The following is a 27948-nucleotide window of genomic DNA, read 5'->3' as shown; positions in this document are numbered from 1 at the left end:
CTTCTCTGCACATATTCAACAGACTGCTAAAACCTGTCGTTTCTTTCTCTACCACCAAATTCACCCTTTCCTTTCTGAGCACACTACCAGAACCCTTATCCACACTCTTATCACCTCTCGCTTAGACTATTGCAACTTGCTTCTCACAGGTCTCCCACTTAGCCATCTCTCCCCTCTTCAACCTGTTAAATTCTGCTGCACGACTAATATTCCACCACTGTCGTTATGCTCATATTAGCCCTCTCCTCAAGTCACTTCACTGGCTTCCTATCCGTTTCTGCATACAGTTCAAACTCCTCTTATTGACATATAAGTGCATTCACTCTGCAGCTCCTCAGTACCTCTCCAATCTCATCTCTCCCTACATTCCTCCCCGGGAACTCCGTTCACTGGGTAAATCTCTTACCTGCACCCTTCTCCACTGCTAACGCCAGACTCCGTTCCTTTTATCTTGCTGCAACTTATGCCTGGAATAGACTTCCTGAGCCGGTACATCATGCTTCATCTCTGGCCATCTTCAAATCTAAGCTAAAAGCCCACCTTTTTGATGCTGCTTTTAACTCCTAACCCTTGTTCAGAACCCTTATTTTATCATCCTCACTTCACTATTCCTTATCTCTTCTTTGTCCTGTTTGTCTGTCCTAATTAGATTGTAAGCTCTGTCGAGCAGGGACTGTCTTCATGTTCAAGTGTACAGCGCTGCGTACGTCTAGTAGCGCTATAGAAATGATAAGTAGTAGTAGTAGTACCTGGTCAAAATAGCCTTGACACCCCCCCCCCCCCCCAAAAAAAAAAAAAATTAAAAAAGCCACCAAACAAAATTGCCCTTGGCAAACAGCCCCAGATAAATGAGCTCACCCCGAGTATTGTACCTGTTCTGCTCCTGCAACTGTGTGCCTTTGAGTGAGCCAAGGTATGTCTTTCCCTTTGCCACCCCCACTTTGTACTCTTCCTCCTGCCTGCCCAGTCCGGTATCGCCCCTTTGGCGATCCTCCTCCTGCATAGTCCGGTATCTGTCTCCCTCCTCCTTCTTCCCCCCACCCCCCACCCAATGATCCTGTGGGCTGCCAGAAGCGTCAACAAGAAAAACTAGCTGCTTCAGTCAGCCTTGGAAAATTTCTCTGTTGGGTCTCATTTCATCTGATACAGCTTCCTATGTCCATGTAGGCAGGGCACAACAGAGAACACTTCCAGGGCCAGCCGAAGTAGCTGCCGGTGGCCCATAGGAAGTTGGAGGATTGCTGGGGGGGGGGGGGGGGGGGGGGGGGGGGGGATACCAGACTACAGAGGGTAGGAAGGAGTGAAGAGAAGGTGGTGGTGCTTTTGGCAGCTGCTATGAATAGAACCTGTGTGTAGGTCTGACCCAAGTATCTGGAAGTGGTGACTCACACCTATCAGATCTGAATCAGAGAGGTTGGGGAAAAGCAAGGAGGTTTAATAACAGGAGATGACATGATATCACAAGACTGAAACTGGTCTCCACCCAAGGAGGTTTTAATTCTCCCCAATGCAGTCACCACCATCTTGGTACACTCAAAACAACTGACAGGGTGACAAGCTCTGCCGACTGGCTTCAGCACACAATGGGCCAGATAGGTTCATGCCGTCTCCTGTTTTCAAGCCTTCTTGGGGAAAAACAGTGATTTAAGCAATAGTGGCTCCAACAATTTTTTTTTTTTTTTGGGGGGGGGGGGGGGGGGGGGGGGGAGGAAGCACAGCAGAACTTGAGCTTAATACCCTTGCCAGTATTTGTATGCATTTTGGATCCAGCACTATATATAGCCCTCCCAAGCCTATGAGGCCTCCGGCACAGTGCCAGTTTCTGCAGCATTGAAAGGAGGAATAAAAGTTTCTAACTAGCTCCCCAGCCATTCCCACTATTCACCAACTATATATCTCCCCTTAAAATCAAAGGCACACATGTAGCACAGCTACATACATGGGTTGGAAATTATTCCCTAAACCATGCTCTGCATCTTTTCCCCATTTATTTTGTATATTGGACAGTACCACTTTTTTTCTTCACATTACATGCTCCTAATTCATACCAATTTTGCTACCCCCACTTCTTCCCCATCTCTACCTTATTCCCTCATGCCCTTTTCCTAATTTTAGCTTTGAGCCCTGTGCCCTACCCTGGCACTTGTCTTCAGTATCCGTGCAGGCCAGGAGTCAGCTAGTCTCTCCATTGCTACTTCCTCTGAACAAAATATAGGGAGATCTGCAGCCATTTTGTCACAGCCCACTCTGTATTGTTTCTCACTCCACCACCTCTACATTTCTGCAGACAAGGCCATTAAAAAAAAAAAAAAGGGTGCGGGGGAATCAGAATAACTACCCTCTATGCTGCAGTAACCTTTATTCCCCCCCCCCCCCCCCCAATCACTTCCCCAGCACTGGCTGGAACTTGAAAAAAAACCCCACAACAAAACCAACAGCATGGCTAGCACTACAGGAGTATTTCAGGGGGCACAATGCCAGCAATTTGCCAGTTATACTTTGCCTGAAGACACCTGAATGTGTGTCCTCCCTTCCCTATCTCAGTTCAATGTATGGCATTCTATTCCAACATGCTGGGCTAATGATTTATCAGCAAGTTTCTCTATGGAGGGGGGGAGGGGGAAAAAAGGTCACAGGTAGCTTACTGCTTCAACATGTTTTTATTATGTGCCAAAATATATATTGTACACCACAGCTTACTCCACATCTGTAGGTAAGTGCAGTCTTGCCTGCATACTACAATGAGGTAGAGACTTCACACAGCTTCACAAAAAAAGAAACCCACATTAAGAGCAGCTGGGATGTGTAACAAGGCATTTTAGCTCAGCAGAAGAAAAAAAAATTAACGTGACACCGGTTCTTTGGCACATAGCTTCCAATTGGGGGGAAAAAAGGGTAAAAAATATCAATGTTTGAAATACCAACAGTTGCTGTACTGTAGGCTGTATGTTTTGACAAAAAAAACAAAACAAAACCCAAAAGATTAGTTTTCAGTAGGCACAATGACTCTCAAAACCTTCAATCTGCCCCTACAGAAGGGCAGCAGCCCTTTTCAACTCAAGATTTAAAAAAAAAGTCTGTCTTGTGATTGTGATTAAAAACCTCAGAGCCCCCCCCAATAAGTGCAAATTAAAAAAGTGCAACAAACTTTTTAAAACTATGTACAGCAGCTCCAATGTCGTTAATCCGGTCCAGTTTCAAAATCCAAAAATCCTGTCCTCTGGTTGCAAATAGATCTCGATTTCACAACTCTCCTTCTAAACCAGCAGCCCCCAGACACAAAATAAGTTGCAATAATGTTAAAAGCTGCCAGGAAAAAAAGGGAAAAGTTCTGTTTTTTTCAAATGACTTAAAAACCATCTTAAGAGTGTAAAAAGGAACTGGTAAAAACCTTACAGCGTAAAATGTGTGAACTATGATTTGGTTTAAATGAAGAGCAAGGTCTCCCTTTTAGCTGTTACAGTAAAAAACACCAGCTGAACACTCAGTTTATGCCGTTCAGATGGGAATTAAATAAATTGAAAGGCACTGTATGGCAACTGCAAAATAAATGGTGCCAATGAAACCTGCTGCATTATTACCATTTGAATTGCAAGGAATGTAAAAAAGCGCCTCAATAAATAAAAATGAAAGAAAATACCTAGGTGGTGGATACTATACCAAACACCTACAGAACACATGGCACCCCTTTTTTTTGCTTCTTCTCAGCAAAAAGTATACAGGGACCAAAGTCTGGGAACTGCAAGAACTGTTCTGGGGAGGGTCACCCCTCAAAACCCCCAACAAAACTTACTGTGCATTAGTGTGAAAAAACCCCCACAAACAGACCAGCAAGTGCAAAAGGTGAACTTTTTTTTTTTTTGAACGATTTCCTGTTAGTCTTTATGCGTGCTTCCAGTCTGGGAAGTGCATTGGCAGGTGTGCCCTTGCTCTCCCCACTTGGCAGGTATAAGCTTCTCACTGAAGACTGCTCCTTAACTGGAATCCCGACTCTTCTGGTTGCGCATGAGTGGGCGATGGTGGCGCAGGATTTCCATGGAGTGTTGCCAGTGCCAGCAGGAGCGACAGAAGTATTTAAAGCACACCTGGTTTAAGTGAGAAAATTCAGAATAGTTATACTTTAAGATAACCTAATCACATCTAAGTAACCTAGTCACACCTAAGGAAAATACAGACTTGTTATCCACACTGAACTTAAGGTATAAGCAGGCTATAAGTACTGTTTTGGTAAATAGCAGCATTCAGAAAGTTTTGTGGTTGAGAAGAGTCAAATGAAGTGGTGTCCTACCACATTTTGACCTACTTTATAGCAATTTGGGTGAGAGTTCTCTTGCTTTTATTATGGTGTTCTGTATTTAGTGGTTTTAAAGTTACAATTTTACTTTTCTAAGCTCTTTTCTTCCCCAACCTGTAAAGCAAGCAGCTGCAAATTAACTTAACTAGCATGAAGCTTACTTTTTCTCCATGCACCTGAAGAGTGCCATCTTCTGTACTTTAGTACCTTTGGAGCTGTTCTGTAGAATATAAACATAGGAACCAACTTTTCACAGTGACTGGGGGTGTTGAACCCATCATATATTACCAATACTTTGACAAAGTGAAGGTAGTTGCTCAATACTGGGGGGTACTCAGACACCCCGAGCTAGCTCCTATGATACCAAACATGTAGCAAATATTTCTGCAACAGTGCTCAACAGTGGCAAACAAGATGGGTCATGAAGTGAAGGACTAGTGTAATCATTCACAAACATGAAAACAGCAGAGCCCGAAGTTTATGAATGTTGAATTATCCTCTCGCACTGAGGATATGTCTCTGATTACAGCCCACAGGAGAAAAGATAGGACTGCTGTTGTAGTTGGCGACTCAATCATTAGGCATGTAGATAGCTGGGTGGCTGGTGGACGTGAGGATCGCCTGGTGACTTGCCTGCCTGGTGCGAAGGTGGCGGACCTTACGCGGCACCTAGACAAGATTATAGATAGTGCTGGGGAGGAACCGGCCATCTTGGTACACGTGGGTACCAACGACGTAGGAAAATGTGGGAGAGATGTTCTGGAAGCTAAATTTAGGCTTTTAGGAAGGAAGCTCAAAGCCAAATCCTCTAGGGTAGCATTTTCTGAAATACTACCTGTTCCACGCGCAGGGCCCAAGCGACAGGCAGAGATCCAGAGTCTCAACACGTGGATGAGACGATGGTGTGGGGAGGAGGGTTTTGGATTTGTCAGGAACTGGTCAGCATTCTGGGGAAGGGAGAGCCTATTCCGATCTGATGGGCTTCACCTTAACCAGGGTGGGACCAGGCTGCTGGCGTCAACTTTTAAAAAGGAAATAGAGCAGCTTTTAAACTAGAAACGGGGGAAAGGCCGACAGTCGCTCAAAAGTGCATGGTTTGAAAGATGATATCTTTTGAGGATATCACCCAGATAGGGAAAAAAGAGTTACCTGTAAGGACGACAAAGAAATCAGAGGATCAGATAGACTTAAATAAAATTAATAATGACCAGACGGAAGACAACATAATAATGCCACGTATTAAACGTAATAATAATCAGGACAAGCAGCATACATTGAAATGTCTATACGCAAATGCCAGGAGCCTGAGGCATAAGATGGGAGAGATGGAGTACATTGCGCACAATGAAAAAGTGGATATCATAGGAATCTCTGAGACCTGGTGGAAGGAAGATAACCAATGGGACAGTCATACAGGGCTACAAATTATATCGCAGCGATAGGGTGGATAGGATTGGAGGAGGGGTAGCGCTGTATGTAAATGAGAACCTTGACTCAGGCTGCAAATATTGCAGGAGACAAAACCCTGACTGGAATCCTTGTGGATTAAAATTCCACGTGAAAAGGGATGGTGATAGGAGTGTACTACCGTCCGCCTGGCCAAGACGAGCAGACGGACACGGCAATGACAAGGGAAATTAGGGAAGCGAATAAAAAGGGCAATGTAATATTAAGGGTGACTTCAATTATCCGGATATAGACTGGGTGAATGAAACATCGGTACACGCAAGGGAGGTGAAATTTCTTGATGAAATCAAAGACAGCTTCATGGAACAGCTGGTTCAGGAGCCGACGAGAGAAGGGAAAATACTAGACTTAATCATTAGTGGGGCTCATGATCTGGTTCAGGGGTTAACGGTGCGAGGGCCGCTTGATAACAGTGATCATAAATATGATTGGTTTTGATATTGGCTACGAAGTGAACTCAGGAAATCAAATACACTAGCGTTTAACTTTAAAAAAAAAAGGAGACTACGATAAAATGAGGAGAACGGTGAAAAAAAGACTGAGGGGAGCGGCTGAAAGGGTAAAAAACTTGAATCAGGTGTGGATGCTGTTCAAAAACACCATCCTAGAAGTACAGGACAAATATTCCGCGTATTAGAAAAAGAGGAAAAAAAGACCAAAGTGCTCTAACTCATACTTTTTCATTGCTAGCCCTCTCAGTTACATGAAAGTACAATAGGCATTTCCCTAGCCCCATGGGTCTTAAAGGTGAAATTAGGCCTGCTAATTTTCTTTCCTCTAGATCATCCAAACTGTTCAAGACGCTTGGGTTATGCACTGCTACCAGCAGAGGGAGTGAGAACACAAACTTCTTATACAAGTAGCCTGTGCAGACCTTCTACTAACCAGTAAAACAGTAACAAAGCAGAGGAACAAAACACACCTCCACCTGAACAAAACCACTGAATCCACGCTCAGATCTCCTCCCCTTAAGACGGGGGAATTCAACTGCAGATGGGCACAAACGGTACCACAAACTGCCCTTAGTAAAACTCCAGGACCCAAATCACAGGAGCTACTAGAAATATCAGCAACTGAAGTCTAAAGAAAATATCATCCTGAACTGTCTGATACACTGGGTGGGGGCTCTTGAACGGTCTAGAGGATCTAGAGGAAAGAAAATTAGTAGGTAAGGCCTAATTTCACCTTCCTCAGCAATCCTCCAGACTGTTCAAGACGCTTGGGACGTACCAAAGCAGTAAACACATCTAAGGGTGGGACCTGCGAAGCCCTGAGGGCAGGACTGCAGCTCCATAACTGGCATCCTCCCTTGCCTGTACATCCACTCTGTAATGTTTGACAAAAGAATGCAGGGAGGACCACACCGCTGCTCTACAAAATGTCCACCGGTGGAACAAAACTACTCTCTGCCCAAGAAGCCGCCATCCCCCTAGTGGAATGTGCCTTGAGCCCCACCGGCACCGTACGGCTATGCAATATGTAAGCCGAAGAGATGGCAGCCTTCAACCACCGAGCTATAGATGCCTTAGAAGCAGCCGCTCCCTTCTTGGCCCCCCATGAAGGACAAATAACCTGTCCGAAGACCTGAATTCCTCCGACCTGCGCAAGTAAACCTTCAACACTCTGCGCACATCCAATTTCGCCAAATGACGCTGAGAAGCATCCCCCGTCTGGTCCTCCAAGACCGGCAACGAAATCACCTGATTGACACGAAAGGAAAATACCACCTTAGGCAAAAACGAAGGCACTGGACGCAGCAAAACCTTTTCCTAAGAAAACCACAGAAAGGGAGGCCTACATGAAAGAGCCTGAAGTTCCGATATCCTGCGAGCAGACGATATAGCTACCAAAAAGACCACCTTCACAGTAAGGTCTTTTATCGAACAAGACTCCAAGGGTTCAAAAGGAGAACACGCCAAAGAGTCAAGAACAATATTAAGATCCCACTGTGTAACTACCGGCCGCTGAGGACGACGAAGCAACTTCACCCCCCCCTCAAAAAACGGACCACATCTGGGGAAGACGCAACCGACCTGCCCTGCACCTTCAAAGATGACAATGAAAGGCCCTTCTCAAAACCATCCTGCAAGAAATCTAAAATATACGACAGAAGTTGAAGGGACACGCGCACGGTCCCCACACCAATCTTCAAATATGCGCCACACGCACATAGGCCAAAGACGAACGTTTGCGAGACTGCAGCATCGTCTGAATCACCTGAGGGGAAAACCCTTTCCCTTCTCAACCGTTCCCTCTCAAGGGCCACACCGTAAGTGAGAACCGAGCCGGATCCAGCATGACAATTGGACCCTGACAACAGCACCAAGCCCCCCCCCAGCCGCAGAGGCTCACCTTCTAACAGGTGCATCAGATCCCCGAACCACGGCCGACGCGGCCAATTCGGGGCCACCAACACCGGACCCGCATGACATTCTACCCTCTGTAGGACTTGACCTATCAAGGGCCACGGGGGAACACGTACAGCAATACCCACTGAGGCCACGGAAGGACCAACGCATCGATCCCTTCCGCTCGCGGATCCCGATGCCGACTGAAATACCGAGGAACCTGAGCATTCTGTGCCGATGCCATAAAATCCACTACTGGCATTCCCCACTTTAGAACTATCTGGTTGAACACCGACCGGTGCAGAGACCATTCTCCGGGGTCCAACATGTGTCTGCTTAGAAAATCCGCATTCACGCTGTCCACCCCGGCCACGTGCACTGCCGAAACCTGCACTAGATGCCTTTCCGCCCAACTCATGAGCAGAGCTGTCTCGATTGCCAACCGCGGACTCTTTGTACCGCCCTGCCGGTTGACATACGCTACCGCCGTCGCATTGTCGGACATGACTCTTACCACCTTTCCGACCACACTTGAGCAAAATGCCAACAGAGCTAGCCGAATCTCCCTTGTCGCCAACCGGTTGATAGACCACCGCCCCTGCGCGGACCAACCGAGACACTGAGCTCCCCAGCCGAGCAGACTGGCATCCGTTAATAGAATCACCCACTGAGGAGGTTCCAACGGCATGCCCTTTTTCAGATGGGCCGAGCACAGCCACCACTGGAGACTGCGCAGAGAAGCCCCCCTCAATGGCAACTGCAACGCCAAACTGTGTACCTGGGGAGTCCACCGGGACAACAGAGCCGACTGAAGGTGACGCATATGTGCCCTGGCCCATGGTACTACCTCTATCGTCGCTGCGTCGCTGCCATGAGGCCCAGAACCCGAAGGTACATTCGAACCGTCAGACTCTGAACGGACTAACAGCCGGACCTGCTGCTGAAGAGAGGCAATCCGAGAATCCGGCAGAAAAACACAACCCCACTGCTGTGTCGAACCGCACTGTGATGGGATCAACTGACTTGACTACATTCACTACCCATCCGAGCGATTCCAGAAACGCGACCACCTGAGCCGTTGCCGCCACACTGTGAGCCCGAGACTTCGCCCGGATCAACCAGTCGTCCAGGTATGGATGCAGCAGAATTCCCTGCCTCCGCAAAGCCGCTGCAACCACCACCATTATCTTGGAGAAGGTGCGTGGAGCCGTTGCCAGACCAAAAGGCAGAGCACAAAACTGAAAGTGCCTCCTTAAAACAGCAAAACAAAGGAAACGCTGATGGGCCTCTCGAATCGGCACATGCAGATACGCTTCCGTGCGATCCAGTGACGTGAGAAATTCTCCCTGACGAACAGCCACTATGACCGAGCGCAGAGTCTCCATGCGGAAGGACGGCACCTTAAGCTCCCCATTGACCCTCTTGAGATCTAAAATGGGTCGAAACTGGTCCTTCGGCACCACAAAGTAAATGGAACCACCCATTCCCTGCTCATGCCAAGGAACGGGTACCACAGCTCCCAACTAGATTAAGTGACCCAGAGTCTCTTGAATAGCTTTTAACTTGACTCAAGAGTGACAAGGAGAGAGAACAGATCCGGCAGCGGGTGCTCGAACTCGAGCGCATCACCGTCGTGAACGACCTCCAGCACCCACTGATCTGAAGTAAATTGAGTCCACCCCTGATAAAACAGACAAAGTCGCACCCCGACCTTCACCAGAGGCTGGACCCGCACACCTTCATAAAGGGGGACTTATTACCATTTCCGGCACCTCCGGAGGAGTCCCGACCTCCTCGACGACCCCCTCGAAAGGACTGCGTCCGCTGGAAAAAACGGCTTTTAGAAGGAGATACAAATCTGCCCGGCCTGTACCGCCTCGTGTCGTTAAACTGACCTCTAGCCGAACTCCCTCGACTAGCCGACTTAGGCCGTAACTCCGGCAACCGTGAGACCTTGGTATCCCCAAGACCACTCATCAGTTTATCCAAGTCCTCTCCAAACAACATAGAACCTTTGAAAGGTAGAGAACACAACTTTGCTTTAGAGGCAGCATCTGTCACCCAGCCCCTAAGCCAAAGAGCCCTGCGAGCCGTCACCGCCAGAGCTATATTCTTAGCCGAAGCCCTTAGCAAATCATAAAGGGTGTCCGCCAAAAACGAAGACCCCATCTCCAATTTGGCCAGCTCCTGAACCAAACCAGTCCTATCTAACGCAGGCTCATCCAAGAGCTTCTCCGCCCAAAGGAAACAAGCTCTGGCTACCAAGCCCCCACACACAGAGGCTTGCAAGGCCAAAGCCGACAAATCAAAGTCGCGCTTCAGAAAGGACTCTAGCTTCCTATCCTGAGGATCCCGTAAGGCTGTACCGCCAACCACCGGAATGGCCGAAGCCTCAGTAACCGCCGTAAACACTGCATCCACAGTAGGTGGTTTCAGCACAGCCAAATCTTCCGGAGGCAAGGGATACAGCCGCGCCATAGCCCTAGACACCTTACAAGCAGCCTCCGGCACAGACCATTCCTGAAAAACTATGTCCCTAATGTCTGAATTCATGGGAAAGGAACGGGAGGGCTCTCTGAATCCCCTTAACCAAGGGATCTACCTGGGGTCCCTCCGCAGAGGGAGTGGCCGCCGGAGCAAACTTCAAAGTAGAGATCACCTGATCAATGAGCTCTAACAACTCCTCTACTACTACTACTACTACTATTTAGCATTTCTATAGCGCTACAAGGCATACGCAGCGCTGCACAAACATAGAAGAAAGACAGTCCCTGCTCAAAGAGCTTACAATCTAATCTTATGAAAAATGCGAACCACTGAAGAATCTTCCCCAGGCCTTAGCCTATCCTGATCCTCAAACATCTACGAGATCCTCCTCTCCTGGGTCACTCCAAACGTCTGACCCAGGCAGAGAAAGTATCTCCATAGGCTCCGAAATATCCACCCGTGGGCGCTTAAGTCCCACTGAGCTAGCAGCCTCCAAGGAACAAACAGCCTGAGAGGGGCCATCTCTCCAGGCATTATACAGAGACCAAACAAACTCAGGTGGGAAGCCAGACCCCCCCCCCCCCCCCCCCAACGCTGCTGAAGCCCCAACAATACTTCCCGCAGTCTCCGCGACGGACCCCCCCTCGCTCCCAAGGCGGCAGGGTCCATCGCGTGATCTGCGGCTAAACTAGGCGCGCCTCCTGCCACACATGGGTCCCCCGGTGCCGGTACGGAATGCACAGCCAAAAGGGCTGAGCTTCCCGCCAAAACCGGCTCCGCTGTTGCCGGCCCAGAATGTGCGGTCAAATCGCCGCCCAACACCTCCACCGACTCAGGGGAAAGCATGGGGGGCAAGAGCGCTGACAGCGTAGGCTCCCCACAAAATTTACATTGGCCACCTTTCACTTCAATGCTGCGCTTCGCACAAAACCTCGCCGGCTTAGACATAATGGCTGCAAACACAATAAAAACAAACAGTTGCTTTGGGCTCTGATAGCCTAATAGGCAAAACTGCCTAAGGCAAGAACACCCTTGAAGACGTTTTATCTGCTGAGACTGAGAAAATACTGGTTAGTAGAAGGTCCGCACAGGCTACTTGTATAAGAAGTTTTAGTGTTCTCAGTCTACCTCTGCTGGTAGGAGTGCATAACCCAAACGTCTTGAACGGTCTGGAGGATTGCTGAGGAAGAAGTACAATTTTATGGTTTATAATGGGCTAGGAAACCCAGATCTTTGTTAAGTCCTGTCTGGTGGGTGTCAAAATATTTAATCATTCTGACTTCAAAGGTCTTACATTCCTGTATTGTTTTAAAGTTCCCTTTTAGGATTCTTACCATGAAATCACTGGTAGTGTTCTGGTTTTGTATTATGCCCAATAAAAAAAAAATTATCTTATTTTCTTTTCCATGTTTTATTTCTTTTGATTACCTTTAAACGTGGACTAACACGACTACCACACCTCTCTTCCCAGGAGGGTAAAGAGGATAAAACTTTGAAGACAGATTTATTAATGACAGCCTCAATCAATACAGAATGGTGAGATAGTTGAGTCTCGTCCAGGAGCAGACAACTTTGTATTTCACAAATAGAGGTTAGTTGTTGGGCATAGTGGTTCTGCCAGCTTTTTGCTTGTAATCCTGTAAAATAGGAATGATAGGGATTGCAACAGGTTCTGATGGAGAATCAACCACCTTTAAAATGCTGTGAAAAAGTTGTAGAGAAGAAGGACTTCTCGGGTGCAAAAAAGGTACTAGGGATAGAAGAATAAAGCACTGGGAAAGGAGCTGGATGAAACAGGAGGAGAATACAATACTGGAGATGGCTGCTATTTTGGAACAACTGTAGCTGTAGAAGAGAGGCTGTGTCTTGAGTAGCTTGTAGTGGTGCAGTTATTGGCTTCAAAGTAGTCAGGGTCCTGAGGGGACTGAAATGATTGTGAAGTGGATGTCTAAGGAGTGGCAGAAGAACAGTGCTTGGTTTTACTCTTTTTTTTGTTATAGTCTGATTAAGTGGAAGACTTAACTAATTGGAGAAGGTGTTGAATCTCTCTACCATTTTGAGGAAGTCTTGATGGTAGGGGACAGAGTTCCCTGTTGTACCCAATGAGTGGCCACAGGGGAAGACAGCAGGGTTTTTCTGGTATTTACAGGTACAGAAGTGAACCGCTTGTAGCGGCTGCTTTTGCCGGTTTTATCCCTGCATAGCTGTGCAGAAGGTTTTGAGTCTCCTGAGGGGCTGAGTCAGTGGTGCTCATACCCTGTGGTACTCCGAGGGAGCCTGTATGTACCAGGAAGGATGGACCTGCAGTAAACAAGCCCGTTTGTACCAATACTTGGTCTGTTCAGTTGGCACATGTAGGATTCAAAATTGTTAATGAGAGCGGGGTAAGACCACCGAAAAGGGTCAGAATTTCCTTACCCCCTAAGAACGCCTTGTCTTGCTTGTGGAAAAGAACCAACAGACAGGGTGATGTTCCTTGAGCGGGAAAGGCTCTGCTCCTAACTGGCAGTGAAACTTACTGAGCAAGCTAGAGTGTGTCCGAACAACCAGCCGGCAGAGAAATCTACCAGACAAGTGTGTCTGCATTACACTTATGACACTGAACGCAGGTAATTTTGCATCCATTGTGCAAGCAAGTGAACAGATATGTAAATTTCAAAATGAAGTCTAATATTTTTCTTCCCCTGGCCCCTTCTACTTGTGCAGCAAGAACAATTTTCAAACACGGTTTTTATAACTAGTCATGGGGGGAAATAATTCTTGCAATCAGAATTACTGAAAGCCATCTAACCTATGAAGACTAGCTCAGCATATGTCATGCTGTCTGCTACTTCTGAAGTGGCACCATCATGTGTTGTGTCTAGTCAGTTTAGAAAATCTTGGTTGTATCCGGAGCACACCTGTTCCCCATAGAACATGCTTCTGTTAGCAACTTTTTTTTTCCTTTTTACCTGATCTCTGCAGAAGAAAGGACCTGGCTGAGCACTGCACACCTGGCACATGGAATCTTCCAGGTACGGATCAATCTGAACCTGTGAAAAGAGAGAATAGTTACCAGCACCAGTGTCTGAGGTGCCTTGAAGCATCTTTACATCAAAATTTGTAAGGATCACTGCCCTAAGATTCAGGGCCAGAGCTGTACCAAACAGCATATTTTACTATTTGGCAGAATATAAATAATGAAAAATATTTGGTCAAATATGAATAATGGGCATTGAGCTTTAAGAAATAAAAGCAGCAATGTGAAATCAGATCATATATTATTTCAGTAGGATTTAGAACAGTATAGCCCAAAGCCCAGGATTATTCATATTTAAAATCACTATTTGGCCAAATACGAATAGCGTATTTGGGGCACTATTCTTGGGGGGGGGGGGGGGGGGGGGGGGGGTAGGGCGGAACCCAAATCAAATATGAATATTTGGTACAGCCCTAATTCAGTGACTACAGTTCTAGGTTGATATTTTTAACACAACTGCTTTGAATATACAAAGTTTTGGGGAAGTGAAAGTCAAATATTAATTTGTACAGTTGTAAACTAAAACCATTTACAGGCTATTAGTGTATCTGAAGCACAATTTATTTGTTGCATTTGTACCCCACATTTACTAATTGTAATCTTCTCATTATAAGGTTCCTAAGGGGGGGGGGGGGATAAAGATAAGGAAGCATTATTCTCCACTGCACAAGGAGAATGGGGCATGTCAGAAATGGAGAAATTAGACCGTATCTATTTGCGTTCCTTTAGACCCTCCAGACCGGCCTACATGGATAAGGAGGATATCTGGGAGAGAAGCAGAGAAATTCAGAGCCAGAATGAATTACAAACATTGCTAACCCCAGTAACTGCCCCCCCCCCAACCCCTCTGGGCTAGGAATCTTCAGGCCTACCAGACCGTCAAGGTTGCACAGCTAATTTATAGGCTACACCAGAATTCTATTCAGCCTCCACCCACCTACCGGTACAAGTGCATAACCTGTCTAAGCCTGTTTGGAGGGATGCTATGGAAGTAGGAGTCACCAAGTTTGATATTAAGAGAATCTGTAGTCTTGTTCCAATTCATATTTCCCCCAATCCCAGAAATAGTGAGTAGCTATGAAAACTACCTTTTGTTTTAAAATTAGCTTTGCTCTTGATGCATTGTATGCATGAAGTGAGGCAGGGCAAACCCTTTAGTGCCAAGGCTCTGCGAAGATCAAAAGTTTACATCAGGTGTGAATGCTGTTCAAAAAAAAAAAAAAAACCCTGAATGAAATTACTATAAACCTGGAAGATGGAAATGACAATTTGACAAACCAAGGAGTAGCAAATCGCCTGGATCGGAAGTACTGATAGAATTGTGGATCTATTGTTAGTAATAAGTAATTTATCTTTAAAACTGAGCATGGTAGAACAAAATTAGAGCATATTCAAAAGTATGGATTAATGAGAAAACAGACATGGATTTAAGTGAAGGGAAATCTTGCCTCACCAATTTATTACATTTCTTTGAAGGGGTGAACAAACATGTGGATAAGGTGAGCCGGTCAATATAGTGTATTTGGAATTTCAAAAGGCATTTGAAAAAGTACCTCATGAAAGACTCCAGAGGAAATTGGAGTCATGGGATAGGAGGTAGTGTTTTATTGTAATATTTAAAAAAAAACCTGGTTAAAAGATAGAAAACAGTAGGGTTACATGGTTAGTATTCTCAATGAGAAGGGTAAATAGTGGGGTTCCCCAGGGATCTGTGCTAGGACCACTGCTTTTTAACATTTATAAATGATCTAGAGAGGAGTGTAACTAGTGAGGTAATTACATTTGCCGATAACACAGTTATTCAAAGTTGTTAAATCGCAAGAGGATTGTGAAGTATTATAAAAGGACCTTACGAGACTGGTAGACTGGGCATCCAAACGGCAGATGACATTTAATGTGAGCAAGTGCAAAGTGATGGATGTAGGAAAGAGGAACCCAAACTAGCTACGTAATGCAAGGTTCCACATTATGAGTGACTGGCCAGGTAAAGGTTCTAGGTGTCATCATTGAAACTCTGCTCAGTGTGCAGCAGTGGCTAAGAAAGGAAATAAAATGTTATTAGGAAAGGAAACAAAAATGACATTATGCTTTTGTATCACTCCATGGTGTGCCCGCACCTCGAATGTGTGCGGTTCTGGTCACCGCATCTAAAAAAAGATAGTGGAATAAGAAGCTACAGAGAAGGGTGACAAACGTGATAAAAGGGGATGGGACGACTTCCCTATGAGGAAAGGCTAAAGCGTCTAGGGCTCTTCAGCTTGGAGAAGAGACAAAGGAGATATCATAGAGGTCTATAAAATGAGTGGACTGGAATGGGTAGATGTGAATCGCTTGTTTACTCTTTCCAAAAATACTAAGACTAAGGGGCATGCAATGAAGCTACAAAGTAGTAAATTTAAAACAAAATTCAGAGAAAATATTTCTTCACTCAATGTGTAATTAAGCGCTGGAATTAGCTGCCAGGGAATGTAGTAAAAGCAGTTAGCTTAGCGGGGTTTAAAAAGGTTTGGATAGGTTTCCTAAAAGAAAAGTCCATAAGCCATTATTAAAATGGACTTGGGGAAAATCCACTGCTTATTTCTAGGATAAACAGCATAAAACGTATTGTACTGTTTTGGGATCTTGCCAGGTACTTGTAACCTGGATTGGCCACGGTTGGAAACAGGATGCTGGGCTTGATGGGCCTTTGGTCTGTCCCAGTAAGGAAATACTTATGTACTTGTAATGTTAATTTAGAAAGTCATCTAAACTCACTTAGCACGTGGAAAGCGATGAGCACAAATGTTCGTAACCCAAGTAACAAGGTTCAAGATCTGCAAGCCCTGATGTTTGAAGACTGATATTGTTGCTATTACAGAGACCTAGTTCAATGACTTATGAATGAGATGCGACCATACTCTTATAATCTTTTTAGGAAGAATACGGAGGGCTGAAGAGGTAGAGAAGTGGCACTGTATGTGAAAAGTAATAGAGTGGCTGAAATGCAGGGGACCTGTAAAAAAGAAGAAGCTATATGGATTGCTCTGGCAAGATGGAACCTGTATCCACATGGTTGTTATCTACAGACCTCCAGTACAAATAGAGAAGCTGGACAAGGATCTGATAGATATCCATAAGCTTGGTATAAAAGGGTGGCGCTGTTGCTGGGAGATTTCAACTTGCCTGATGTGGACTGGAATGTCACGTTGGCAGAATTGGAAAAGTAGGGAGACCATGGATGACTTCAGTGTCTCGTTCAGACAAATGGAGACTGAACCCATGAGGGAAGGGTGATGCTGGATCTAATGCTCACAAATGGAGGCAGTGTTTCCAGTGTCCGGGTGAGAGTCCACCTAGGCAATAGCAATCACCACACAATATGGTTTGATATAAGAGCAAAAAGCGGAGTGCAGCCACACAAAACTTAAAGTACTGGATTTCAGACGTGCTGATTTTGGTAAGATGGGGGAATACCTGAAGGAGGAGTTGATGGCATGGGTGAAGTGGAAGTGCAGTGGTCCAAGCAAAGTTGCTATACATATGGCAACTGATTTGTTACACAAGGAAACAAAAACTAAGAGAAACAGGAATCCTACATAGTTCTCCAAACAGGTGGCTGAAAAAATAAGGGCAAAGAGACTGTTCAAGAAATACAGAACACAACAGGAGGATCACAGAAGATATTATCGGCTTAAACTCAAAGAAGCCTAGAGGGAAAATGCGACTAGCAAAAGCACAGGCAGAAGAAAAAAATGGCTAATATGTAAAGAGTTGACAAGACCTTTTTCAGTTATATTGGGGAAAGGCGATAGGAATTGAATTATAAGACGGAAGAGAAGTCAGCACATGTGCTTTATCCTCATAACTCTCCACAAAGCCATTCTCGGCATCTTTCAGTCTTCATGGAAGAGAACCCTGTCGAAGGACTGCAGTTGGCTGGGAATTAAGTGGATATTGCATCATTCACAGAAGGAAGTGTTTATAAGCAGCTTGAAAATCTGACAGTGGACAAAGCTATGGGGCCAGATGGGATACATCCCAGGATACTGAGGGAGCTCAGAGAAGAAGTTCTGGTGGGACTTCGAGAATTTAATAGATCTTTAGAGACTGGAGATGAGTCGAAGTGGTCCCTCTTCACAAAAGTGGGGACAGAGAAGTGAGAAACTACAGGCTGGTAAGCCTCACGTCGGTGACAGGAAAAATTATGGAGTTGCTGCTGAAGGAAAGGATAATTTAGAAGCAAACGGATTGCAGGATCCTAGGCAACATGGGTTTACTAAAGAAAATCCTGCCAAATCTGATCGACTTCGACTGGGTGACCAAAGAATTGGATAGAGGACATGCGCTAGATGTAATCTACTTGGATTTCAGCAAAGCCTTTGATACGGTCCCTCACAGAAGACTCATGAATGAAGCTGAGAGGGCTGAACTTAAGACCTAAAGTGGTGAAATGGACTGGAAACTGGTTGATGACAGGAAAGTGAGCAGTGGTATGCCTCAGGGCTTGGTGCTGAGGCTGATTCTGTTTAATATATTTATGAGATATATTGCTTGTGGGTTAGAAGATAAAGTTTGTCTTTTTGCAGAGGACACGAAGATAGCCAACAGAGTGGATACACTGGAGTGTGTATAAACCATGAGAAGGGATCTCAAAACGCTGGAAGAACAGTCAAGGGTTTGGCAGTTAAAATTTAATGCTAAGTGCAGAGTGATGCACTTCGGGTGCAAAAATCCAAAAGTGATGTACCAGATACGAGGGGAGAGATTGGTAAGCTCAACTCGGGGGAAGAACCTTGGGGTGAAGGTCAGAAGGATGCTAGGCTGCATACAGAGGGTTATAACCAGAAGAAAGGAGGTGCTGATGCTCCTGTACAAGTCGTTGGTGAGGTCTCACTTGGAGTAGTGTGTTCAGTTTTGGAGGTCTTACTAAAGATGTAAAAAAAAAAAAAAAAATGGCTGGAAGCAGTTCAAAAGAAAAGCGACAAAAGTGGTATGTGATTTGTGTAGCAAGACGTATGAGAAGAGACTTGACTTGAACACGTGTACTCTAGTGGAAAGGAAAACCAGTGGTGATACGATATAGACGTTGAAATATTTGAAAGATACCTGCAAACAAACCTCTTCCAGAAACAGGAAAGTAGTAGAAATCGAGGACATGAACTGAGGTTGAAGGGGGGCTGCCTCAGGAATGTCAGGAAGTATATTTTCACCGAGAGGGTGGTGGATACTTGGGAATACTCTCTCGAGAGACAGAGAACTTCTGACTTGTCAAGAGGAAGCTTGTGTTGAATTCACCTGTTGAGGTAAAGCTGGGTTGAAGGGAACAAGAGATATGGAGACCAAAACTGAGAAGGAACCCCTGAAGTGGTCTGATGCGGAATCTAGCCCACGGGAGAATGTCCAAGAAGAGACCACTACACCCAGAACTTGAACCTATTAAGACATGGTAGGGAAAGTAGATTACCAATCCTAAGGACTGAAGCGTTCTTGAATTTGCAGAGTTTCTTGATGAGTCACAAGTCAGCCAATCACAAGGTATGGATAAATCTGAAATCCATCCTCATGAAGGAAAGCTGCCAATAGCACCATGATCTTGAAAAAAAATGTCCTTGTGATGTGGGAAGTCTGAAAGACATGGTCATAAGGTGCAAGCGAATGATACATACCTGTAGCAGGTGTTCTCCGAGGACAGCAGGCTGATTGTTCTCACGACTGGGTTGACGTCCACGGCAGCAAACAAGCAAACCAAAGTTCAGCGGGGGGTTTTTTTTTTTTTTTTTTACACAAAATAAAAAACGGAGAACGAAAGAGAAAAAAAAGTTTGCGGCGAAAGCGCGATCCGGTTTCTGGGGCTGAGAGAGAGACGAACGCGGCTCTCTCCAGTGCGGAAAAGAAAAGACTGAGCGGGAACGGTCGCGCACAGGCGGGAAGACGGCCGCACATGCGCGGTGGGCGTGCCCTGCGTGCGGGACTGCCCGCGAAGTTTTGTTCCGGTTGGTGGGGGCTGCCGTGGACGTCAACCCAGTCGTGAGAACAAGCAGCCTGCTTGTCCTCGGAGAACTGGGAATATGGACAGTACACTTCCTCGAGATCCAAATAGGTTAGAAACTCTGCCCACTAGACAAGCTATTACACATTGCAAAGGTTCCATTGTGAAAAGCTGAACCTTAAACACTAAGACCTTTATGATGTCCAAACTCAGCTAGAAAGAAGCTCCCTGGCTGGAAGTACAAAGCAAAGGGAAAAACTTCCTGTTCCCCCAATTTCAACTGACAGACTTGACTGTGCCTAAATAAAGAAATGTTTGCAAGGTGACATGAACTGCCTGATATTTGGGCTTGAGCTTGCACAGAGAATCCAAGAAAAATCTGCAGTGGAATGGGAGAACTCCAGTTTCTTGGTGCACTCCTCATGAAACCCATAAAGGAATCCTGCTATTATAAAACCTGAGGAGTGTACCGAGACCCCATCATTGGGAGATGCAGAAGTCATAGGTAGACCTGGAGTTGAAGCAGAGATCATTCTGCCAGCATGCAAGGCAGCTTGTCATAGTGGAAGCAGAAACCTTGAAAGTGGTTTTCCTGGCCTGGAGAAAAAGTAGCCTCATGAAACCTACAACTAAAGAGGATTTAAAAGAATCTTTAGACTCGTCCTCTGGCAAGCTCCGATACCTGGGAGTCCCTCAGGTCTTCACACAACTTCACTAGATCTTCTCCAAATCCAAGATTACTTCCAAAAGTTAGCTTGCTAAATGTGACTTGGAAGCCACATCAGCTGTCATGACTAAACCAGAACTAACTTCTTGCAGAAAGGGTCAAGAATTGGCTGGTGTGACTGTGCACTAGAACTGGCTGCTCACTGGAGCTAACAAGTGTGGTTGAGAACCAGAGCTAGATGGTATAGCAGAATATGGCTGTTTGCACCATTGTGAACTACAGAAAGCAAGTTGCAGCGGGATGTGACCCAGCATGTCTAGATCTCTATGCTTGTCAGCTGGTTGCTTAAACTATTAAGCTACCTCTACGCTGAAGTAGCTCCGTAATAAACGCTAGCTGTCCCATACAATGGAAAGGTGCAAAAATGTAATAGAAGCAATTAGAGCCACTGGTGATTGTGGCTATAGTGGTGGCTGGAGCTAATATACAATAGTTTGGCTAGTATCAGTTTTCAAAAATGAGAGAAGAGAGCTAACCTTAGCACAGTAGTGTAGTGATAACTGTTCCAGTCATGCAATGAACTGCTCAGCAAAGCAAGCAGTAAGATAAATAAAATATGCCCCACTGGAAACAGAGCAGAGTCCACAGCTTCTAATATGATGGATAAACCAGCTTGAACCTGTGACCTTCAGGTTGAAAGTCAGACACCTTCCAGAATAAAACTATGCAGACACTGCACCAGGGGTGTAGCTACAGGTGAGCCTAGGTGGGCCCAGGCCCGCCCAATTTATCCTGATAGGCGCAAGTTAACAGTGGGAGTACACAGCCTTTCTGCCGTGGCTCAACCACATACTATTATGCAGCCTGCACTGCAGCCAGAAGCTCTCCTCTGGTCCTCCTCCACAGTACCAACCTTTTTTTTTTTTTTTTTTTAATTTTTTATAGTGCACCCGATAGGTCCTGACCCAGAAGTCCGTCGTACATTGGCTGTCGTAGCGCGGTGCCACACGCCTACTGCCCTTCCTCCAAGTCAGACCGTCCAGTTTCACTTTCTCTGCCTTGTCTTGCCTGAACTCCCCATGCACACAAAGATGCCACAGTGGCGCACAGGAAAGGCTTCCGGCTGCTGCCGGTATCGCTGCTGTCGCGGGCAGTGGATCAACAGTGGCGTCGCTGGATCAGGATCAGCCTTTTGTTGATCCACCCATGCCTCAGCATTCCCCCGCAGCCCCACAACAGGCACAGGAGCCAGCACACATGGAGCACAATGCTCGGTCTCCACCATCTGCAAGCCCAGCTGTCTAAGCCCAGGTAAAAAAACATTTTTTATGTGTACTTAGTGTAATGCTTGCTGGTGGCAAGCTCTGGCTACCAAGCCCCCACACACAGAGGCTTGCAAGGCCAAAGCCGACAAATCAAAGCTGCGCTTCAGAAAGGACTCTAGCTTCCTATCCTGAGGATCCCGTAAGGCTGTACCGCCATCCACCGGAATGGCCGTAGCCTCAGTAACTGCTGTAACCACCGCATCCACAGTAGGTGGTTTCAGCAGAGCCAAATCTTCCAGAGGCAAGGGATACAGCCGCGCCATAGCCCTAGACACCTTACAAGCAGCCTCCGGCACAGACCATTCCTGAAAAACTATGTCCCTAATGTCTGAATTCATGGGAAAGGAACGGGAGGCTCTCCGAATCCCCTTAACCAAGGGATCTACCTGGGGTCCCTCCGCAGAGGGAGTGGCCGCCGGAGCAAACTTCAAAGTAGAGATCACCTGATCAATGAGCTCTAACAACACCTCCTCATGAAAAATGCGAACCACTGAAGAATCTTCCTCTCCTGGGTCACTCCAAACCTCCGAACCAGGCAGAGAAAGTATCTCCATAGGCTCCGAAATATCCACCCGCGGGCGCTTAAACTCCCACTGAGCTAGCAGCCTCCGGGGGAAAAAAACAGCCTGAGAGGGGCCAGCTCTCCAGGCATTATAAAGAGACCAAACAAACTCAGGAGGGAAACCAGACCCCCCCCCCCACCCCTGCTGAAGCCCCAATAAGTAACCTAGTGGGTTAGGGTGGTGGACTCTGGTCCTAGGGAACTGAGGAACCGAGTTTGATTCCCACTTCAGGCACAGGCAGCTCCTTGGGACTCTGGCCAAGTCACTTAACCCTCCATTGCCCCAGGTACAAATAAGTACCTGTATATAATATGTAAGCCGCATTGAACCTGCCATGAGTGGGAAAGCATGGGGTACAAATTTAACAAAAAAAAAAAAACAAAAACAAAACACTTTTCGAAGTCTCCGCGACGGACCCCCCTTGCTCCTGTGGCGGCAGGTCCATCGTGTGATCCACGGCTATACTAGGCACGCTTCCCGCCACACATGGGTCCCCCGGCGCCGGTACGGAATGTGTGGCCAAAACGGCTGCACTTCCCGCCAAAAACGGCTCCGTCGAGGCTGACCCGGGACGTGCAGCCAAAATGGCCTCGTTTCCTGCCAAAACTGGCCCCGCCATTGCCGGCCCGGAATGTGCGGTCAAATCGTCGCCCCAACACCTCCGTCGACTCAGGGGAAAGCACAGGGGGCAAAAGCACTGACAACGTAAGCTCCCCACAAAATTTACATTGCCCACCTTTCATTTCAACGCCGCGCTTCCCGCAAAACTGACACCTCGCCGGCTTAGCCATAATGGCCACGAACACAATAAAAACAAACAGTTGCTTTGGGCTCTGACAGACTAATAGGCAAAACTGCCTAAGGCAAGAACGCCCTTGAAGACGTTTTATCTCTGGACTGCCACAAGAACGGCCAAAATAGCCGCCTTTTAAAAACGTTTATTTTTTATTAACCTCGTTGCTGATGCCTAAACGCCTCAAGGGTACAGAACGAGGCCTGTAGCCGAGGTCAAGCAGTCATCCAGAGGAAGAGCACAGGGGAAGGGACCCGGCCACCCGGATGTGACACCCCACAGGGAATAACAAGCCCCTTAGGACTTACACCCTGTAATAGAGATCCAAGTGTGGGTTCTCTAACATTTACAACCCAACCTAGAAACCCCAAACGGGCCTACCAGACTGAGTACACTGCACAGGCTGCACACATCTACCCTCTGCTGAGACTGAGAAAATCCTGGTTAGTAGAAGGTCTGCACAAGCTACTTGTATAAGAAGTTTTAGTGTTCTCAGTCTCCCTCTGCTGGTAGGAGTGCATAACCCAAGCGTCTTGAACGGTCTGGAGGATTGCTGAGGAAGTAGAAATCTTACAAAAATTGAGAGCCGGAAAGCAGCTGGAGTATCAGGGAAGGAAAATCCTGTGCTTCCAGGATTACTTGCTCAAAGTGTCGCCGGCAAGAAAGGAGTTTGCCCCCCTCTGCTCCAAATTGTTTGGACTTTTTAGTCTGCTGTACCCGGCACGCCTGAAAGTGATAAACAATGGACAAATATTGTACTTTGATCAATTGCGAGCGGCAAAGGAGTAAGTGGATAAGCTGACAAGGGCTGCGGATGGTGAGCGAGGGCAGAACAGCGGATGAAGCAAGACTATTTTGTAGAGCTGGAGGAATGCAGGGGCTAATGTGGAGGCAAGGGGACGAGGTGGTGTGTCGGTCTTTAATTGAATGTTGCGCCCGTTGGTGCCAGTTTGGGACTGAGTTAACTGCACACTTGCAACTTATAAAAGAGAGCAGCCAAGTGGACAGGACACAGAGAGGGAATGTTCCCTCGAGGACCTAGTAGGGTATCCCACTCCTTGCAAGAGGGAAGTTCAAATGCGAATGGGCATGGAAGGGGTAATGTATGAGGGAAAGGAGGGGAGGGGGGGGCAGGGGTAAGAATGTGGATGCCAGTTGTGTGTGTGGGGGATGGAGTGGATGGTTATGCATATAGGAGAGTCATGGTGCGAAGATGGGAAAATAACCTAGAGGGTGGAGGCTGGGACAACGTCTGGGGGAGAGAGATGTGGGAACGACAGCTGAAAGATAGGGCTAAGAAGGGCGGATGTCAGTGTAAAAAAAAAAATAACCTGGAATGTAGGAGGTATACAACCTTAAAAACACTAAATGAACAGAAAGCAGCAGTTGCTTTTCTCCAAGAAACATTTATCCAGGGCTGAGCATGAGAAGTTGAAGCGGTGGTGGGTAGGTGAAATTGTGGAGTCCCCAGCGGAAGATGGGAAGGCGGGGGGGGGGGGGGGGGGGGGGGGATGATTATACTGATCCGAAAGGGAATTCATGTGAAAGTCAAGAAAACAATTAGGGATACAAAGGGGCAATATGTATTAGTGTCTGTTGAACTGGATAGACAACCACTACTGTTATGCAACATATATGCACCAAACAAATTTGAGAAACAGTTCTATACGCAGCTTCTTCGCAGGATGCAGGACATGGGAGAGGGGCCAGTGGTAATGGGAGGGGACCTCTGAGGTTGCGGATCCAAAAATGGATCGATCTAAACCCACGAGTAAAGAACTGTCCAGGACTCAAAGGCATTGGGATGCTGGAGGCGGCCCTGGATGTAGTGGACGTCTGGAGAACCCTAAATCCGCTAGATCAGGATTACACACATTTGTCACGCGCACACTCCACGCTATCCCGTATTGACTATATACTAGTAGCAAGGGACATATTTACTCAGGTAACAGAATCAAAAATAGGGCCCATGATTTCTGACCACGCATGGGTATCCATGGGATTGTGCTTGGACAGAGAGAGGCAGGAGAAATTTACATGGCGCTTCCCCACATATCTCTACCGAGATAATCAGTTTTGCCTCACCTGCTGACGAGCTGGGCTAATTATCAAAAGGACAATGCAGCTCACAGGGATGACCTTATGCTCTTTTGGGAAACCGCTAAAGTGGTCCTCAGAGGAGAAATCATTGCATATACGAGCTTTAGGAAAAGGGCGAGGCAAAGGGAGGTGATGCAGCTGGAGAGGAAGGTGACAACATTAAGGAGGCAATATGGAAAGGCACACACCCAGGAATTGAAGGCTCAGTTACTAGAGGCACAGCAAGCTCTTAATGAGCTTTTACATCAGAAAGCACAGAAGTCAGCAGCATACTACAAATACAAACTATATAGATTTGCGAATAATGGGGGGAGATTTTTGGCGAGGCTAATAGAAGGGAGGGTCCTAGGAAGATAACATCAATGACAAATAAGCAGGGGGTAATGGTGCATAATGACAGAGACATCTGGAGGCTAGATGATCTGTTTGTACTATCAGAGGTATCAAAAAAATGGGGGAGCTAGTATTGTCATACTATCAATAAAACGTGGAAATAAAAAAAAAAAAAAAAAAAAAAAGAGGGGAGGAGGGGGGGAAGTTGTTACAAGATTGATGACTGCCTATATTGCTATGGGGGACATTGTGATCTTTGATTGCTGTACCTTTAAACTGTTGGAATGTTTATAAATCTTTGAAAAAAAAAAAAAAAAGACACTCAGGTGTAAGGATCAGAGCATGAAGGCAAACTAAGCAAGGCAATCGGAAGGTTATAGGAAAGGAAGGAAGAGGACAGCATGTGATGTTGCTCTCTCAATATCCTGAACAAAAAGCAGGCCATTTTTGAATTCAAAGACCTCTTCTAGCCAATTTGCCACTATCCAAGGCAGAGGAGAATCGGTTGTTTCTAGCCTGTGCCTTACTAAGGAGGCTGAGATGGCAAGCTTTAGTGACCCATCATGGGTAGCGATGTGGGGATGCCTTGGGATGGAGGACCAAGGTCACAAAGGAGAAAGGATATCCATCTCCAATCATCCTCTGCCCTCTAGTGCTCAGATGAGGCTACAGAAGAAACAGTAAAATGTGCTGGTGTAGTTTAGGCTATGTGTTTGGTAATGTGAGAATTAACATCCATTAAATTCACCGTCAAATTTTCATTTTCTATCACACCATAGAGGTCTTGTTTCAATAATACTGAAGACTTATTTCCAAAATCTCATCTTAGTTTGGAGTTGACTGCACTGACTGCTAGTATTGAGGGAAACAGATCAGTAATGACATTAAAATGAAATCCAACTGGCACCAGTTATCCAAGAATCATTCGTTATACACATGCTAGCAATCAGAAGGTTGAGGGGGAGCTCCTCCAAAATGGAAGCTTTAAAAAACTATTTTACTGCTGCGATCAATAAAAACAAAAAGCAGCCCACAGTAAAATGTTATACTGAGGGATGCCATAGTAGCATGTTACTGTAGCACAAGACCCTGAAGCCTTCCAAGCACTGAGTTAATAAAACTTTAAAATCCTAGCATCTAGAGACAAACATCCCTCCACACCTGCCTTTACCTTCTTGGTAAACTTGGCGGTTTTGATTTCCACAAAAGCTGCACTGACAGCCTTTAAGTAACTGCGCTGGTTATTGAAAGTGACTCTTCCAGAACCTGCAATTCAAAAACAAAATTGCAGACATTCAGTGCAATACCAGCTACTATGGTCAGAATCATGCCAGACCACTCTAGAATAGCAGAACTACATACTTGGTCCGTCATTATGTGTAAAAAAGGATAATTCTTCTGTGAGCACTAGATAGCACAGTTTAAAGGTGCACATATCTGTAACAGTACACTATGGAAAAACAACATCTTCATGATCTGAATTTTGTCAGAAAGTATTCACATTTCATAGTGACAGAGGCAGATGTATTAAGTCAGCCTGCAGTGGAATAGGTAAATAGGGATCAATCTATCCTTTCAACCAGTGCTCATAGAGCATCCCCTCACCTTAAATAATAGCAAGTGTTGAAGAATTGAAAGATTTACCCCCATTCAATGTACAGCAGTGGCTTTAGTTTGTTTAACATAGCTGGGTTTAGGAAACATTTCTAGAAGTAACGTCCAGAAACCTTTAGCAACTATGTAGGTTTGGTAAAGCCTCTGCTCATTTCTGGGTTTAGGAAACATTTCTAGAAGTAACGTCCAGAAACCTTTAGCAACTATGTAGGTTTGGTAAAGCCTCTGCTCATTTCTGGGTATGAAAAGAATAGATTTTTTTTATACCCGTCACAGGTACCCAAACAATCCTCAGATCGACCACTGTCAGACAGTATGCTGGGCTCAACAGACTGGTCTGACCCAGTGTGGCATCTTACATTTTCAGGCCCATTTTAGACAGGTCATAGAAGCTAGAATTGATACGTGCAGGTCGCTGTATCAAGTTTCCTGAGTGCATGCAGCATGCACATCCAGTTTAGCAAATAAAGCAGAAAACTGTGATAGCTTTGATCACTTCATTAACATGTCCCAGTGCATACCCAATTCTTTGCAACTTTGGACACAACTTAGCCTGACATTGAGGGGGGGGGGACAAAAACCACTGGTGGGATTAAGGGAGCACTCCATAGCAGCTGTAACATATTGATCTTTTAGGACATTTAGGCCCCGATGATGAATTCCCTGTGCTGTTCCAAAACAGCATCCTAAAAATAGCGCTGAACAGAACGGGGACTTTAACTCCCCCAATGATCAAACATTCAAATTTATGCGTATTAGAGTTGATCATCCTGGGAAAGTGTGGGAGGATTGTACCCAAGCATGTGCTCAGGTATAATCCTCCCGCTGACAGGTCTGGGCAGTCAAAAGCAGGGACTGGAAAGTCCGTGGGATCCCTGGAGCCCCCTTCCAAAGCAAGGCCCTGGTGGCTTAGTGCCCCCCCCCCCCCCAAGCACAAACCCCGCTCCCCCCCCCCCCCCGGGTTAGCAAC

General features: G+C 46.1%; 1 protein-coding gene across 3 annotated transcripts in view; it reads right to left on the bottom strand.

Moving 5' to 3' along the window:
- Positions 1 to 2641: 2641 nt before the first annotated feature.
- CPEB1 (cytoplasmic polyadenylation element binding protein 1) overlaps positions 2642 to 27948 on the bottom strand; it is a 201806-nt gene continuing 176499 nt past the window's right edge. For all 3 annotated transcript variants that reach the window (XM_030187973.1, XM_030187981.1, XM_030187988.1), the window contains 3 exons: positions 26536 to 26630; positions 13548 to 13628; positions 2642 to 4085 (listed from right to left, as the gene is read on the bottom strand). In XM_030187973.1, the coding sequence (XP_030043833.1) occupies positions 3975 to 4085; positions 13548 to 13628; positions 26536 to 26630 (287 nt within the window). In that variant the 3' untranslated portion in view covers positions 2642 to 3974. The remainder of the gene's footprint in view (positions 4086 to 13547; positions 13629 to 26535; positions 26631 to 27948) is intronic.

This window comes from Microcaecilia unicolor, chromosome 1 (genome assembly GCF_901765095.1).
Source record: "Microcaecilia unicolor chromosome 1, aMicUni1.1, whole genome shotgun sequence".
Lineage (NCBI taxonomy): Eukaryota > Metazoa > Chordata > Amphibia > Gymnophiona > Siphonopidae > Microcaecilia > Microcaecilia unicolor.
The sequence above is the reverse complement of the archived record's forward strand: the minus strand, read 5'-3'. Positions and strand labels throughout refer to the sequence as shown.